This window comes from Ammodytes marinus, assembly GCF_949987685.1.
Source record: "Ammodytes marinus genome assembly, chromosome: 12".
Taxonomy (NCBI): Eukaryota; Metazoa; Chordata; class Actinopteri; order Uranoscopiformes; family Ammodytidae; genus Ammodytes; species Ammodytes marinus.
In genome coordinates this window covers 20,254,965-20,272,123 of record NC_137216.1, presented here as the reverse complement: position 1 = coordinate 20,272,123, position 17,159 = coordinate 20,254,965, and the positions used below count along the sequence as shown (strand labels likewise).

Sequence of the window (17,159 nt, the reverse complement as noted above, 5' to 3'; positions counted from 1 at the left end):
CTCAACAGAGACCCCAAATCACTGAACAACCACTGAACATATTTGTGTATAAACCTCCTTTAAAACATATAGTGAGACTGCAATGAACCTCCTCCATACTGTATGGTAATAAACACAACATATTAGTAACATTTACTGCTTGTATAAGCCACTGTACAACAAAATAACATATTCACGTGACCCTTTGTTCAAGCATAATCTCATGTTTGAAGTTCTTTTTAGTCAAATATTTTACTGGACATATATGAATCCCCTTTTTTTATCTTCACCAAGCACAATATACTTAACACAAATGCTCACAATCACAGTAGTTTTTCAGTTACTGGAAAGCAACAGATAGACACTTACCCGTCTCAGACTAATATTCAGCCACATTAGCACAAATTAGGTTGATTACTTAGTCACACATTTGGCTTATATCATATGTTGAAAGCTGTCTTCCTTTACAATATCAACATTTGCTCTACATTTGACACAATTCAGGTGAGTTTAGTACAGAGTTATTAGTAAGTGTTGACCCTTAAGGCAGCTAGATTTAGAGTTGTAAACTTGATGGGTCACAAGTTTGACTCAGTAAAGGCTTGTCTGTGCACTGTATACAAAGTGTATTTTTAGTGACATATACCTTTCATCTGATATAGAAAACTGGAATATATATTTTTTAAGGTTCATTATGTTTCTCTATCAAAATTTACCCTGTGTTCCAAATCACATGCTATTTCTTTTTTATATTCTACATACTACACCTGACCATAAAAATTATCTAGTTAGGATGCAGTATGCTACAGTTAGGACATACTTTTACTTATTTATTTCATCATAACATTGCGCCTTGATCTTGCCTCTTGCTTTTATATCCGTCACAGCCCCGGTTGTTTTCATATGAAAGCGCCGTCGATGTGACGTCACTTCCGGTGTGCACTGGGTTGTGTGTCAGAATCGCTGAAATAGAATGCTGTTTTCAACACTAAAATCTCGGCCGGATCTAGTAGACATCCGGGTTTTTTTAAGCATACCAAATCGACTACAAGAATTGGGACATCCTAAATCTTTTCTCTACCATACTAAATAGCAGAAAGTATGGGTATTGGAACAGCCTGAATGTAGCCTGACTTCTTCAGCACTTTCTATTGTAAACTATTGTATAAAGAATATAATAATAAAGTAGCTGTTACTAAATAGTCTCGTAGAAAGCCCAGATTACTTTCTAGATACTCCATGAATTGCACGGTACTTTTTTTGGCATTTTTTGAGAAAGGAACCGATTCAAATTGTAAAGTCACATTTCTCACATTTGATACTTCCACTTGGAGGACACATCATGAACAAACATTGTAGCATATACAGAAAAAAGCTGTGTCTTAAACCTCAAAAACATGACTAGCATTACAGTTTACAACCACCAAGGCATCACCAGTCCCCATCTAAGCTGTTTATACCACTGAAGTGTTTTCTGCGAACGCGGAGCTGTGTGGAACTGGCAACCCACTCAATCATCAGTCCCCATCTGGAGGAAATTCCTATCTTCTGAGAGGATTTTCAGTTTGTCTAGAATATTTTTAGAGTCTTGAAACTCCACTTCCAAACCCCTCAAGTTACAATTTGCCTGTGATTAGGGCGCCTGTGATGAATGAGGCAAATCAACAGAAGACAAATATAACAAAATATTTAAAATCAGGCAAAACTCCACAAGGGAATTGCATCACAATCAATCCCAGAGAAACATTACCAACTGTCAGAAAAATGTAAAACACAATGTAAAAATGACATAGCAAAATGGTCTTCCTATTTTTATAGCTACTTAATGGAAGCTATGTTATCAAACTGCCTCCCTCACATATCACACAGCCCACCACCACCACTCACATCCGCTGCACTGCACACAAGCACACACACATGCCCCGCCATAAACATCTAAGCAAACTATTTTGGTACACAGGTTTGTGTTTGCTTTTCCTATATAGATATGGAGGTATTTACACTGTAAAACTAGGTTTCATTAAATATTCAATGCATTATTTGTTTTTATCACAGTTATGGGCAAAGCTTCTAAACTGCTACAATAGGCATATAAGGCCTGTGTTTTCCCCAACTCCACATTCCCCATGAATACGAGTTGGTCTAAAGACAAAGGATGTGGGGTAATGTGTTGCCGTAGTAACCGTCTGTTCTTGATTGTGCCTGCATCCATCTGTCTCAGCAGGTTCCCATGGTGCTGATTGTTGTGTAACTGAACTTGGACATGGACGCTCCTGTTGCCATAACGTCCTCCTCGTTGTCCCGTAGCCCGCGGCGACGGCGGCGGCGATGGCAAGGTGCAACACAGCAGGAGAATGTGGCCAGCAGAGCTTTGCGGAAACGTGTGTTCATGAAGCAGTAAATAATCGGGTTGACACAAGCAGAGGTGTAGCACAACAAATGGATGAAAGCGATCGGCGTCCCCGATAGGGCGTGCTTGGCTGAGATGTCATCGAAAGCCCGCCAAGTGTTGACGCAGTAGAGTGGCATCCAGCAGATAAAGAATAAGACTACAATGACCACCAGCATGCGGATGACGCGCTTCTTGGCCTCCAGCTTGGCACCAGAGGTGTTGCTGCGGGGTCTCTCCGCCTTGATTGTCCTGCCAGCTGAGGGCATGGCCGACATCTCCATCGAGTGCGGCCGCTGGGCGGCATTAACGTAGCAACCATCTCCATCCTCACTGCCTACAGACACAGTGGAGGCAAGTCCATTCTTCACATCTGTGTGGGAGATCAGAATCAAAGGGAGGAGCATTTATGTACATTAAATGCCACAGAAGTACAACCTACACTCAGTTTTTTTGTCATTTACTGTACTTTGTAGACATTGCTTAGGCCAGATATACGACCAATACTTGGTCAAGTATTGGTATATGGTAAGGGATAACTACTATGGATACTTGCGTCAATAGGATTGATAGCAAAAAATGTATCCAGCTTACATTATAGATCACGTTCTGGGCCCATGACCACACTATTTACTGTGGTGCATGCAGTCTCTGCTCCTCTGTGGTTATGTGCAGCGATCACACATTTATTTAGAGCAGTGGTTTGGGGTTATGGCAGGGGGGGGCGCGGATGAATATGTGGGAAAAAAAAAAGTTTGAGTTTGTGTTTTTTATATTAAGATCACGGCATAGCTGGACAAGAGTTCTTATGCTTCGTTTCTCTCACTGCATTTAAATGCATTCATTATATTACAGATAAATAGGTCTCGTTAAAGAAAAAGAGCACCAAACCCAGGCCCAACCCAGAGGACCCTGCATGAATTTTTTTATTTTAAATTAATATTTTTATGGAAAATCCTATGTGTCTTTCTTCAATAGCTTCAATTCATCAGACCCAGTGTCTCCAAATTATTTGTTCACACAAAATTCCTCATATTTAGCCTCTTAATTTTCCTCTCAAAGTGCACCAGATTCATGCATTTCACTTTAAAAAGGCGAGAAAAAATCGCATACCCAATGTGGCATACCCACGGACCCCCCTAGGAGGGTCTGGTTCTCCACTGGCTACTATTTTCCTCCATCAGGACATAGGAGGCACTAGCAAAAAAACACTGGGTGTGTGAATGACATTTAACTAGTCAATAATTTGGGCAAGTCTGTCTGCCTATCATTCTCACTCCGCTGCACACTCTGTCACTACTATCCATGCTTAAAGGAAGCAGGATTAAAACACTGGATTGAGATGCTAAAATGTATTAAAAAATGTGTTTTAAAACGCACAAAAATGTTTAGAATGTTTCAAAAATATGTTTAAATTTGTCAAATAATTAAAAGATCTTTCAAAACACACAAGGATTTAGAACATTCTTTTTTTTTTGGGGGGGGGGGCTCCGCTGAAATTTGTTCTCTGAGGGGGGGGCTCACTCTCTGACACTTTGAAAACCACTGATTTAGAGAGTTCACACAATAGACTTTCATTTACCAATCATGTCTTGTGTATTTTAAAGTCATATCATCATATTAATGATGCGTTCATCACACACATACAGACATGGTTAATGTTGGAACGAGATAAGAGGAGATCAGAGGGTCCATGTGCACACTCACAGTTATGCTGACACAAATCTTTGCTCTGGTTAAGTTAGTTTAGAATAATTAAGTTTACAGCAGAACTTTCGCACACAAACTTAAGTAGAATAGTCTGCAATACTATATCCACAGCAAGGTCTGAATCTGAATGTCACAACTTCAGCCACAATTTATGCCGTTTCTCAATTCCAAGTACACAGAGTACGGACTTGCGGACTTGGAAGTTCGAACTTGCTTAGTCCGGACTTCTAAGTACAAACTTCCGAGAACGGGAGCACGCACCTGCAATTGGAACGGCAGCGGACTCGATGGCGTCATCACCTCGGCTCGTTAACTGTGCTACAGAGCTGGGATGCGGTGGAGACGAGCCCTCCTCAGTTGTCTATCTCACGTCGTATGTGTTTTATTGTTATGGCTTGTTTTTAACCTTTCAATTTATCGTTTAATATTGATAAATACACTTGACTGTAATGAGTGAATTATCATTTTACCACAGGGTGGAAAGTTGAAGCCCCTTAAGGCTACACACAACATATATAACAGGCTAAAATGTATTAAAAAAAACCTAGGCATGTAATAATTCATAGACCCTTTACTGATCAAACAAGTAAAATGTTTAATGGATTTTTTAATTCTGATAGACTTTAACACTTCTTAGCAGACAATAAATACATAATTGCAATTGATTGTACTTAAAATAAACAAATAAGCATGGCAGATACTGGTATATCTATCTATCAACAGTAAATATATATAGCGCCGGAAAAAATTAAGAGAACAGTCCGGATTTTTCTTAAAATTTGTGGTCTGAAAATGGTCTGAATGACAATACTTTAATTGTGAATTTGGAAGAAATGTTGTCAGTACTTTATAGTATAAAATCAAAATGTTCATTTTAAGCTAAACACATGCCTCTTAAAAATAAAACAAGAGACACTGAACATTTGGAGTGGTCTCTTAATTTTTTTCCAGGGCTATATATACACACACACAATAAACATAAATAATATAAATAGTAAATAACTGAATCAACGATGTTAAAAATATATTTATTATTATTTTTAGAAGCAGCTCACAGCTGTACACAAAGCTCGACACCCCTGTGCCTATCCTGGCTGTCTTCTTTTCTGGAGGGGGACCTGAAGCCAGCCTTCAGGCTCTCCAGGGATATCTTCGACAGGCTACCCCCATCAGCACCTCGACCTCATGGCTCCATCCATGGGCTTTCTTCCGGCCGGGGCAGCAAGGCCAGCAGCGTCCCAAATTCAAGCTGGCCTGTGGTGCGTTGTGCAGGGTGACGGTCCATGGCGTGGTGGAGGCCATCCTCCATCGGGTCATCCATTTCCCCAAGCCAGAGGAGATGGAGGAGGTGGGGGCAGGCTTTGCTCGGCCTTCAGATCTGCTGCCGGGGCATTGATGGGTGCCATGTCAGAGTTCTGCCACCTGCAGAACAGAAGAAAAGCTACTTAACAGGAAGCTCTTCATTTCCATCATCCTGCAGGGTATCTGTGATGCTAAGAGCAAATGTATAGACATTTACATCGGGAACCCGGGGTCGGTGCATGATGCTCTCGTGCTCCGGCGTTCCCCGTTCTACAATTAGGCCCTGTACCCACCTACTTCTTGCTGGGTGATGGAGGGTACTCCTGCCTGCAGCGTCCCGTGGCCATCATTAGGCTCTACCGCCACCCATCCATGTGAATTTTGATTACCAGGTCATATTGAAGCCCGGTACAAAAGGCCAGAGGTCGCAACATTGTGGAGAGGTTGTTTGGGATCATCAGAACATGCTGGTGGGCCATCTTCCTTAGGTCTCTGGAGATAATAAGAACATGGTTTGTAAATATTCCTAGCTTTGTAAATAAATGTACATATTTGTAATGACATGTTTTATTCTCCTCTGTGTACAGTTTTTAATATTTAAATTAGCTGATTTTAACTTGCTTGGCATGTTGAGTTTAACCATGTTTGAAGTCTATAAAAGACATCTTCTGTTTTTTATGCTAAATAAAGTAGCGATTTTCTTCTTGAAACTCTTGCCTCCTGAAGTCCATTTGTAACTGAATTTGCCAGTATACATGTGAATGTAAAATATAAAAAACACTGTTGCTATCAAAACAATTTGCTCAAAAAACATAGCTAGTATAATAAAGTATACATAAAAAACATAGGGTGAGGACAGTATTTGCAATTACAACTTATGCAATATATTAACATATCAAGCCAATACATTTGACCAATACATGATACCATTCAAATGTAGAGCCTTAGCATTGATTTGTGAATTCATGTGATTTCAATCACAGGGAACCCCTGCTTGGATTTGACAACAATATTATCTATTAACATGTGTCAGAAATAGGAGATAAATGCGATGGACCTTAGGTATCCCAGGTTAAGCAGTGTCCCACATTAGGGCAATTCACCATACGGTTATGAACCACAACTTTGCACCCCCAAACGGGACTAGCTACTGCAAGCTACTGTCCCGCGGGGAAACTAGAAATCCCCCAGGGCAAGCTACTGTCCCGCGGGGGAAGCTAGAAATCCCCCGTGGGACAGCTGGGCAAGCTAGCAGTCGGACGTTTACGGAGCTAAGTAGGATTTGACAGGTTGGAGAATTAAATTATTAATAAAAACTTCTAAACAACATACCGGTATTCTGAAACAAAAGTAGTATTTATAAAATAGTAATAATTATGCTTACAGTTGTGGGTTTCTCCGCCTTGTCCGCCTCTGCCGACTCTGCCTCCTTGCTCTGCTACTACGCTGCGAAATGCATTCTGGGATATCTAACGGCCCCAAGTCCGCACAAGTCACCACCGATGCATCCTCGATAGAATGGCCAGTTGAAGAACACATCAGGAACACTTCCGGGTACTTGACTTGATGCGAACTTTGAATTGGAACAGTACTTGGGCTACGGTTGATGACGTTTTACGAGAACGCAAGTACACAAGTACAGAAAAGAACGCGAATTGAGAAACGGCATTAGTTTTTTTACATGTCTGTTTTCCTGGTTTCCATTCTAACTCTCATGTAATTTCAGACCCGGCCACTCCCCCCTGCTCTGCACTACCGGTTAATTGCATTCACCTGGCCTCCCCATACTCACCTGCTCCCCATCAGCTAATCAGCCCCTCAGTATATTCCACTCCATTTCCCTCAGTTCTCTGCCAGATTGTCTATCGTGTTCACGTAGCTCTCCAGCGTTCAATCCTATCCTGTAGCCTGCCTGCCCGCCCGCCCGCCCGTTTGTGTTTTGACCAACTTTGTTGCTGCACCTGAACTGTTGTCTGTCGTGCTATTGGGTTCTTGCCTGCCATTTTGTGAAAACCTGACAGTACAATCTGGCCAAAAAGATGAACCCAGCCGACACAGAGCTAATTAAGCAAAAAGTGGCAGCACAAGGTGCCGCTCTACACCAGAATTTGAAACAGTTCACCGCTATAGAAGTGGCTTTCCGGGAAGCTTCTGCACGCCACAATCAACATTTGGAGACTCTGAGCGGCCAGCTCCAGCTGCTCACGCAGGCTAGTCAGACCCCAGCGGTTCAACCACCCACCAGTCCTTCTGTTCCTGCTGTCTCCCGTCCAGAGCCCCGCTTAAGTGCTCTAGAGCGCTTTTCTGGAGCTCCAGATACATGCCGCTCTTTTCTGACTCTGTGCTCATTGACTTTTGAACTACAGCCTCTCACATATCCCACGGAGGAGTGGCTTTTATGATCACCCAGTTTACTGGGCGGGCCCGGAGCTGGGGCGCCGCCGAGTGGGAGAAGCAGTCGGCTCTCTGTTCCTCTGTGGCTGCCTTCTCGGAGGGTCTTCGGAAGGTGTTTGACCATGCTACCCCTGGTCGAGAGGCTGCTCGTGGTCTGTTTAACCTGGCTCAGGGGAGCCGGAGAGTGACTGATTATTCCATTGAGTTCCGGACTATCGCTGCGGAGAGTGACTGGAACGCTTCCTCCCTGGCTGACGCTTTCTACAACGGACTTTCTGACGGCATCAAGGACGAGCTGGCGACTCTGGACCCTCCAACGGATTTAGACGTTCTCATCGCCACAGCTATCCGCATCGACGGCCGTCTCCAGGAAAGGAGGCGAGAGAGGGCACTGACCAGCACTTCCCAGAGCCTTCAACGTCCTCCAGTGTCACCTTCCACTTCAACGTTTTCTCCTCCACCTGCTGCCCCTAGTGACCCAATTGAGCCCATGCAGCTTGGCAGGACCAGGCTGTCAGCTGCTGAACGACAGCGGCGCCAAAGGGAGAACTGCTGCATGTACTGCGGGGAGGGAGGTCATTATGTGTCTTCCTGTCCAGTAAAAGACAGGGCTCACCAGGAATCCAGAGGGCGCTGGTGAGCCGTATCAGGAACTCTGAAAGGCCCTCTCGAGCACTACTTCATGCCCAGCTCAACTGTAATGGACTATCCCATACTGTCGCTGTCCTCATTGACTCTGGGGCTGACACTAACCTTCTGGATCGGGGCCTTGCCATGCAGCTGGGTATTAACCAGGAACCCTTGGCCGAGCCTATTGAGGCTACTGCTCTCGATGGGCGTCTCCTCTGCACTGTAACCCATCGCACTGTTCCTCTTCATCTGGGCATATCAGGTAACCACTCTGAATTACTAACCTTTCACCTGATAAATGCACCTCAGCAGCCAGTTATCCTACATAATCCACACATTGACTGGAGGACTGATTCCATTCTACAGTGGAGTGATCAATGTCTTGCGGTCTGTCTGAAATCTGCTTTGTTACCTGCAACACCCCTTCTTCTAATGAGTTCCCAGATCTCTCATAGGCCTTCCACACCAAAATGAACCAAGAGTCAGTTCCAGGCTGGTGTTGGGGTCAGTTCAAAACTGTTTACAGCCTTATCCCAGTTATGAACCGGTTGGTTTCACATCGACCGGAGACAGCCATGGAGCCGGCAAGAGAGCAACGTCATGACGTCACTGTAAACGTGTGTGTACGTCACCCGACACTGCTGCTCTTGTGGCTAACGCTAAAGCTACCGCTAGCTTTAAGCACAACAACAGCGGCGAATACGTCTTATTTTTACACTTGTTGGCTCTCGCTTTTCTTTCTTAAGCAAACAGGACCCATACAGCGTATTCTCGCCGGTCAATTTGATCGCTACGTTCGGTAATTATGTTATGTTTACGTCTCGTAGTAGCGGTGTTTTTAAATATGGCGGGCATGAGGTTTGAGAAGCTCTGGTTGGTCAGGATAATCCCTCCCCCAACCGTTCGCGCAAGCAGTTCTTATCAAACCCTGCTCAATCCTGGGGTATGAGTTCCCCCGGTTTTTACGGCCCGGAGCAGGCTCTCTGGCGGTGTGAAACCAAAACACTGGCTCTAACTCCGAACAAGCCCAGAACTAGCGCCGATTTTGCGGCGGTGTGAAAGGCCTATCAGGTGTCCCGTCGGAGTACTACGACTTAAAGGAGGTGTTTAACAAAGTACGGGCCACCTCTCTTCCCCCACACCGCCCGTATGATTGTGCCATTGACCTCCTCCCTGGCTCATCCCCGCCCAGGGGGAGACTCTACTCTGTCAGTCCCTGAAACCAAGACCATGGACAAATATATAAACAACTCACTGGCAGCAGGCCTCATCCGTCCCTCTTCATCGCCTGCTGGAGCAGGGTTGTTCTTCGTGGGTAAGAAGGACAAATCCATCCGGCCCTGCATCGATTACCGCGGTCTGAATGATGTCACCATTAAGAACAGGTATCCCCTCCCACTCATCTCTTCTGCATTTGAACTTTTGAAAGGGGCCTCTGTGTTTACCAAGCTTGATCTCAGGAATGCCTATCACCTAGTTCGCATTCGGGAGGGGGATGAGTGGAAGATGGCGTTCAATACCCCTAAGGGCCACTACGAGTACCTGGTAATGCCTTTCGGACTCACAAATGCTCCTGCAGTATTCCAAGCCTTAGTGAATTATGTGCTCCGGGATGTTCTCAATGTTTTTGTGTTTGTCTTGATGACATCCTCATCTTCTCCAAGTCTGAACAGGACCAAGTGCAGCATGTCCGCAGGGTTCTCCAGAGACGCCTAGAGAACCAGCTGTTCGTGAAGGCGGAGAAGTCTGAGTTCCATGCCACTGAGGTGTCGTTCCTGGGATACATAATTTCAGTCGGAAGCATTCACATGGATCCCACCAAGGTTAAAGCTGTGGTGGATTGGCCGGTTCCCACCACTCGAAAGAAGCTTCAACAGTTCCTGGGGTTTGCCAATTTCTATCGTAGGTTTATCCGCAACTATAGTTCTGTAGCAGCTCCCCTGACAGCCCTCGCCTCCCAAAAGGTAGCCTTCTAATGGTCCCCTGCTGCAGGAAGGGCGTTCAGTGAGTTAAGATCACTGTTCTCTTCTGCTCCCATCCTCATCCTACCAGATCCAGAATGCCAGTTTGTCGTAGAGGTGGATGCGTCAGACTCTGGGGTGGGGGCAGTCCTGTCTCAGCGGTCAGGTAAAGACCAAAAGTTACATACATGTGCCTTTTTCTCCCGCAAATTGTCCCCAGCAGAAAGGAATTATGACGTTGGAAAGCGGGAGCTATTGGCGGTTAAGATGGCTCTCGAGGAGTGGAGGCACTGGTTGTGTGTTTGTTACACAGGGAATGTGTGTTTGTTATGTCTGTCCAGACGCTGTTTTGTGTGACACTGTAATTTCCTGCAAAGGATCATTAGAGCATTTCAATTTCAATTAAATTTCGATCCGTTTGTGGTGTGGACAGACCACAAAAACATGGAGTACATCCGGTCAGCCAAACGGTTGACCTCCCGTCAGGCCAGGTGGGCGTTATTCTTTAATCGTTTTGATTTTACCCTGTCTTATCGCCCAGGTTCAAGGAACGTCAAACCAGATGCCCTGTCTCGTCAGTTCCAATCCGAACACTTTCCCACACAACCTGAGAGCATCCTCCCCACTAAGATGGTCATCGGCGCAGTTACCTGGGACATTGTGGACAAGGTAAAACAGTCTCAGGCTGACCACCCGGCTCCCAGTGCTTGCCCTGATAATCGTCTGTATGTGCCTGTGAATCTCCGCTCTCAGGTCCTCCAGTGGGGACATTCTTCTCGCCTCGCCTGTCATCCAGGGGTTAGGCGCACCCTAGCTCTGCTGAAGCAACAGTTCTGGTGGGCTACAATGGAAGAGGACACCAAGGAGTTCATCGCTGCTTGCCGTGTTTGCTCTCAACACAAGATCGCTCGCCATGCCCCTTCCGGCCTTCTTCAGCCACTGCCTATTCCTCGTTGTCCGTGGTCCCACGTCTCGATCGACTTTGTCACCGGACTGCCTCTCTCCGAGGGTAACACCACTATTCTTACCATTGTGGACAGATTTTCTAAATCTGCTCAGTTTGTTCCACTGCCCAAATTGCCATCTGCCAAGGAAACAGCTGAACTTATGTTGCATCATGTTTTCCGTCTGCACGGCCTTCCCTGTGACATTGTCTCCGACCGGGGGCCGCAGTTCACTTCTCGTTTCTGGACAGAGTTTTGCCAGCTGTTGGGGGCCACGGTCAGCCTATCCTCTGGTTTCCATCCTCAATCCAACGGACAGACTGAGCGGATGAACCAGGAGATGGAGACTGCCTTGCGCTGCATCACATCCCAGAACCCGTCCTCCTGGTCCAAGCAGCTCCTATGGGTGGAGTATGCTCACAATACACTTCCAAGCTCGGCAACAGGTCTTTCCCCCTTCCAGTGCTCTCGAGGATTTCAACCTCCATTGTTCCCTGAGCAGGCGCGAGAGGTCAGTATCCCGTCTGTCCCGGCGTTCATCCAGCGCTGTCGGCGCACCTGGTTGCGGGCCCGTGCTGCTCTCCTGCGCTCGTCCGACCGATACAAAGTTATGCCAACTGCCGTCGGATCCCTGCACACGGTTACACTCCGGGTCAGAAGGTTAGTTAGTTAGTTAGTTAGTTAGTTAAATCTTTATTGTCCACGGTGTGGAGATTCGTCTTCGGTCTCATACAAAAAACAACAAGCAGGACAACACAACAACAACAACAACAAAAGCAACAACAACAACATTTACACACAGACATCTTCAGGGCAAGAAGCAGGACAGCAGTGGCAGTATACACATCAGCGGGACATGGTGTTCAGTACCCCAATCGCTTTAGGAGTGAAGGAATTTTTAAAAATGTTACGATTTGCCCTTGGCACTCTGTAACGTCTACCCGAGGGAAGAAGTTCAAACTCCCTATGGAGTGGATGGGACGGATCGTTTGCTATTTTAACAGCTTTTTTCCTCAGCACTTCGTCGTACATACAACTTAAATGTTTCTGTTTTGTCCCTATGATTTTTGAGGCAAGGTTTATTATTCTCTGTAGCTTGCTTCTTCCTTTTACGTTTAGGTTACCATACCACATTGCCATATTAAAGGTTAAAATGCCCTCAATAAGGTTCTTATAAACTGTTTCCATAATGTGCTTGCTCACTCTGAATGAGTTGAGTTTGCGCAGTAGATGGAGACGTTGGTTACAGGTTTTAAAAATATAGTCTGTGTTTTCACTAAAATTTAGATTGCAATCAATAAATGTACCTAAATATTTGAAACTGGCTGTCTCCACGTGACCTTCCACTCCGGGTTGAGTCTAGGAAGTTGACTCCTAGGTTTGTGGGTCCGTTCTCCATCAGTCAAGTCATCAACCCTGCTGCAGTCCGTCTCCGTCTTCCTCGCTCCATGAGGATCCATCCCACCTTCCATGTATCCAAGATCAAACCCGTTAAGGAGTTCGAGCTCCAGCCCTCCTCCAGACCCCCGCCGCCCCCCAGCTCATTGATGGAGGGCCTGCTTACTCGGTACATCGTCTCATCAAGTCGCGACGACGGGGAAGGGGTTTCCAATACCTTGTGGATTGGGAAGGTTATGGCCCTGAGGAGCGTTCGTGGGTGCCGGCTCGTCAAATCTTGGACCCTGACCTCATAACAACATTCCATAGGGACCATCCTGACCAGCCTGGTGGGACGTCAGGAGCCGTCCCTAGAGGGGGGATTAGCTGATGGGGCTGATTCCCCATCAGCTAATCAGCCCCTCCGTATATTCCACTCCATTTCCCTCAGTTCTCTGCCAGATTGTCTTTCGTGTTCACGTAGCTCTCCAGCGTTCAATTCTATCCTGTACCGTTTGTGTTTTGACCTACCCTTTGGACCTTGGATTACCCTTTTGCCTGCCCCTACCGGACTTGTTTGCCATGCTGTCGGACTACCTGGTTTGACTTCTGCTTATCATTAAAACGTTGTTGCTGCACCTGAACTGTTGTCTGTCGTGCTATTGGGTTCTTGCCTGCCATTTTGTGAAAACCTGACACTGAATTACCAGGACATTGTTTTGTGTCACAATTTGTGATGTTTTACGTCTGCACATGTCTGAGCTATTGACTAGATTTGTTATTCCCTTCAAGTAGAGTCTTTTTCAAGTATTTGACTAACATTTGCCAGTGGATTAAAGGAATGTTTGATCAGGCCAGCCGGTTCATTTCTAAAAGTCTTAATTGAACAAATAAGCCAAAGCACCACAGCTCAGTGAGAACAAACACAACCATTTGTGAGGTCCATTCTGAGTGAATCAGGGCTAATCAAAGAGCATCAGCTCATCTTAATTGAGAGAGGAGTGACTTGTAATTCTTGCTGAGCCGCAGTCATCATCCATCAGGGGATATTTCTATTTATTGGTAAAATCTAATTGTCAGGATTATCTTCCCCAGTGGAACAAGTTCACTATATACCATAAGTGCCCTATCGCAACATATACAAACAGGAGCTGGTGCTGGAGAGAGACGATTCGTTATTTACAAAACCACTCCTCAATTATTAAATCAAACACATTTTCAGAAAGTTATTTTAGTAGTTCCTTGTCTGTTTTCCCCTCTTCATTTCCTGATAGTTTTTTTTGTTGTAGCCCATCTTCTTTGTCTCTGAAGCTCTTATTTATCTATTTATTTTTGGACAACCTCTGTCTCTCTGAGTCAAACAGATGGTGATGTCCAGGGGCCTGTTTCAGGTAGCTGGTTTTGAGGCAACCCAGAGTTTGTTCGCTCTGAGTTGGTGGAAACTCTGGGTTTTCCGTTTCAGGTAGCAGGTTCAGTGCAACCGAGAGTCAGTTACTGCGGCAACATACGCCGTGGGTCTAACCTGCTGGATAGGTGGTTAGACCTACCCGAGTTTGTTTTCACTTTACGCTGCAGCTCCGACTGAAGAAAGAGTGTCACTGTCACACGTGTCCCTGTACAGTTTGAAGCAAAATCACTCTATAGAAATCTCCATCGGGATGTTTTTATCATTTCCTGATGATTTTACGTTTGACCAATCATTTATCTGATCAGTAGCCTTGTTCTCAGCCCTCGGTCCGTTCATATAGGCGGCCACCTTACACATCGTGACATGCTCTACATTCAGATTAATAAACCTATTTGTAGCCTATTGTATGTTTTTTAACGTCTGTGCCACTGAACAGATTTATGTCAGGTGGATTCATGTAACGCTGCGGCTGCACGCGATCGTTGTAGTTCACTTGTGCGATCCTAAAGTCACAGACAAGCCTCGTTAAATAGCCTAATATGAATATAAAAATGATATAATAATTTAAACTGTGATCACGTGAGGAAAATGGATCTGGTAATAAATCAATCAGGCTCTTCAATGGAAACTGTCACCTAATGTGTCTTGACGTTAATGTATTTCACTCCCCATTTAAAAGAAGCGACAGTCTGTTCTGTTTACTGCACAGTAGGCTTTAGGCACTCTAAGCAATGCTGTGCCGCGCCAGCTTTATTACTTTACAGCTGATATGCGTAACTTTTTAAAATAGACTATGGCTTCTCATACGGAAGAGAAATGATTATCTTGACAAAAAATGTTTGCTCTGTTTTTTTCTGAATTGCCGAGGAGATTAGATCAGAGTTATGAGACAATATCCCGTTAATTCTTCTCCATAGGCTACCATAAGCTCATTCGTTAATATTTCTAACTCTAGTGGGAGGAGCGGAGATTTCTTTTTTTCTTTTTTGAGAAGTGGAGAAGTGGGAGGATCAATCATTTGTTTCTTCTGTTTCCATGGTGAATCATGTTATCAGCGATCCATTGACGATGGCTTTTATGCACACGCTCCACCCAGAGTGAACACGCTCAGAGTTGATAAACCCAACGCTGATCCACTGTTCTGAAACCGAAAACCCAGAGTTGCTTATCAACCCTGCGCTCTGAGTTTACCAACTCAGAGCGCAGGGTTAAACCCAGAGTATGTAAAACCAGCTACCTGAAATAGGCCCCTGATCCACAGCTGCCAACCAATTCCATCCACTAAATGGAACACCAGCAAACAAACGACAAACGCTGCGATCACTCTCATGTGCCGACAAAAGGTTATATTTCCATTTCACCTGCATGCATTAAAATAAGTATAGCATTAGTGGCATTTTTATTTTAAATGCAATACCTCATGATTCCATCTCATTTTAACTGTTTAATTTTCTTCACATCAGCCATGTAAACACAATGTGATTGTGGCCCGTAACTGTAGATTTGACACAGGGGCCTATCTTATACCCTACCCCACTTTTGTCTTCATGTTTTGACCATGTTGTGTCCATGCTCTCACCGGCAGACTCTTTTGTATGGCCCATTTCAAACTGGATCCCTCTGAACAGTTCCCTGGAGATCAGTCCATAGGCCACAATCATGACCAACCCTGGGATTGCAAACAGCACAAGCAGTAGCAGAATGTACCTAAAAGAGAAACAAGAGAGAGGTAAAAAATAAAAAAAATAAATAAATAAAAAATCCCAATGTTCATGCATGAGGACAAAGGAAGCCCTGTTCCAATTCCATTCTAAAACAAAACCTGTAGCTGGAAAAGACAAATGACCAGTGTCCTTGATAAATGTGTGTGATAACTGTTTTCTTCTATACTGATCTTACTTATTTTAATACACAAACAGGTTTCTATTTTGACTGTGTTGTGCAAAACAGAATATCCATTGAACTAGAAAATAAGGTTGTACTGTGGGTACAGGGCTGTACAGTGCGACAGTTTTGATCGCATTTGCTACTGAAATTGATCACGTGCGATGATGAATACGAATCCTTTCGCACTCGTGCGACAGGTTGATAATGAGGAGAGGCTGTCTTTAAAACACAGAGGTCAGATGCACAACACTGCTTAAGAGGGCTCTACATTAACACTGCGGGTAAATGAGTCTAAGGCAAGTAAGTTATTGAGTCCACCCTTCAATTTGGCTGGTGAAAGATGTGTGCTCGGGATCTGTGTTCATGCAGCGATTCTAGGTATAAAAACTTCACGGCTTTAACGGCAATTACCGGAAGGAGACGGCACATTACCGCAGTTAAGGTAGTGCGTGTACAAACAGAACATTTCCTGTGCGCCTTCACATTAAAAGCCTGTTACGTACTAGACAAACGTGAGTTGACTTTTATTTTGAAGCCAGTAAGAACAGGAAGTTAGCGCTTTTTTCTAACTTGAAAGGCAACTCCTTCAGCTGCAGAGAGCAGTCAACAGTATCCTAGTCTATTTAAACAAAGTTTTAAATAAGCCACTGAAAAGCTACTCCCAACACATTCACAACAACCTATTTAATTTATCCTAAATTGTACCAATATGTATACTTATTTATTTAATAGGCTATGTTTAATGTTTTAAAGTTTGGTTTTAATTAACAGAAGGACATTATAATAATAATTCTGAATCAGCAAAAAATTGCAATTGGCAGGTTAGATTCTTTTTTCTAAATTGCAATCAGTGCACCCCTATTCATTTTTCTACAATTATTACTGCATCATATTAATTGTGAATCTCAAATGAGACCAGGATGACATGCTCAAAGGTAATTAGAGCAAAATGCAAGGGTTAAGGTTATGCAAGTTTTCAATAGCCTACTTTGTGTGCTACCAAATTTATTTTTGTGCTACTGAATTTTTTTGCTTGCTAGCACCGGTGCTACCACCTAAAAAAATAAGCGTACAGCCCTGTGTGGGTAAACAATTTTTAGTGTGGCTTAGTGGATAAGAAATCATAAATCACAATTAACCTGTACAGGGAGCTGTGTTTCTTCCTCTCCCTCCACTTC

The 17,159-nt window shown here is 44.4% G+C and overlaps 1 protein-coding gene across 1 annotated transcript in view; it reads right to left on the bottom strand.

Moving 5' to 3' along the window:
- Positions 1-2,196: 2,196 nt before the first annotated feature.
- The window catches only part of cckbrb (cholecystokinin B receptor b), a gene marked incomplete at both ends in the record, with an annotated part of 35,526 nt that continues 20,563 nt past the window's right edge, over positions 2,197-17,159 (bottom strand). The window contains 2 exons of the mRNA XM_080037765.1: positions 2,197-2,741; positions 15,674-15,801. Coding sequence (XP_079893891.1) covers positions 2,197-2,741; positions 15,674-15,801 — 673 coding nt within the window. The remainder of the gene's footprint in view (positions 2,742-15,673; positions 15,802-17,159) is intronic.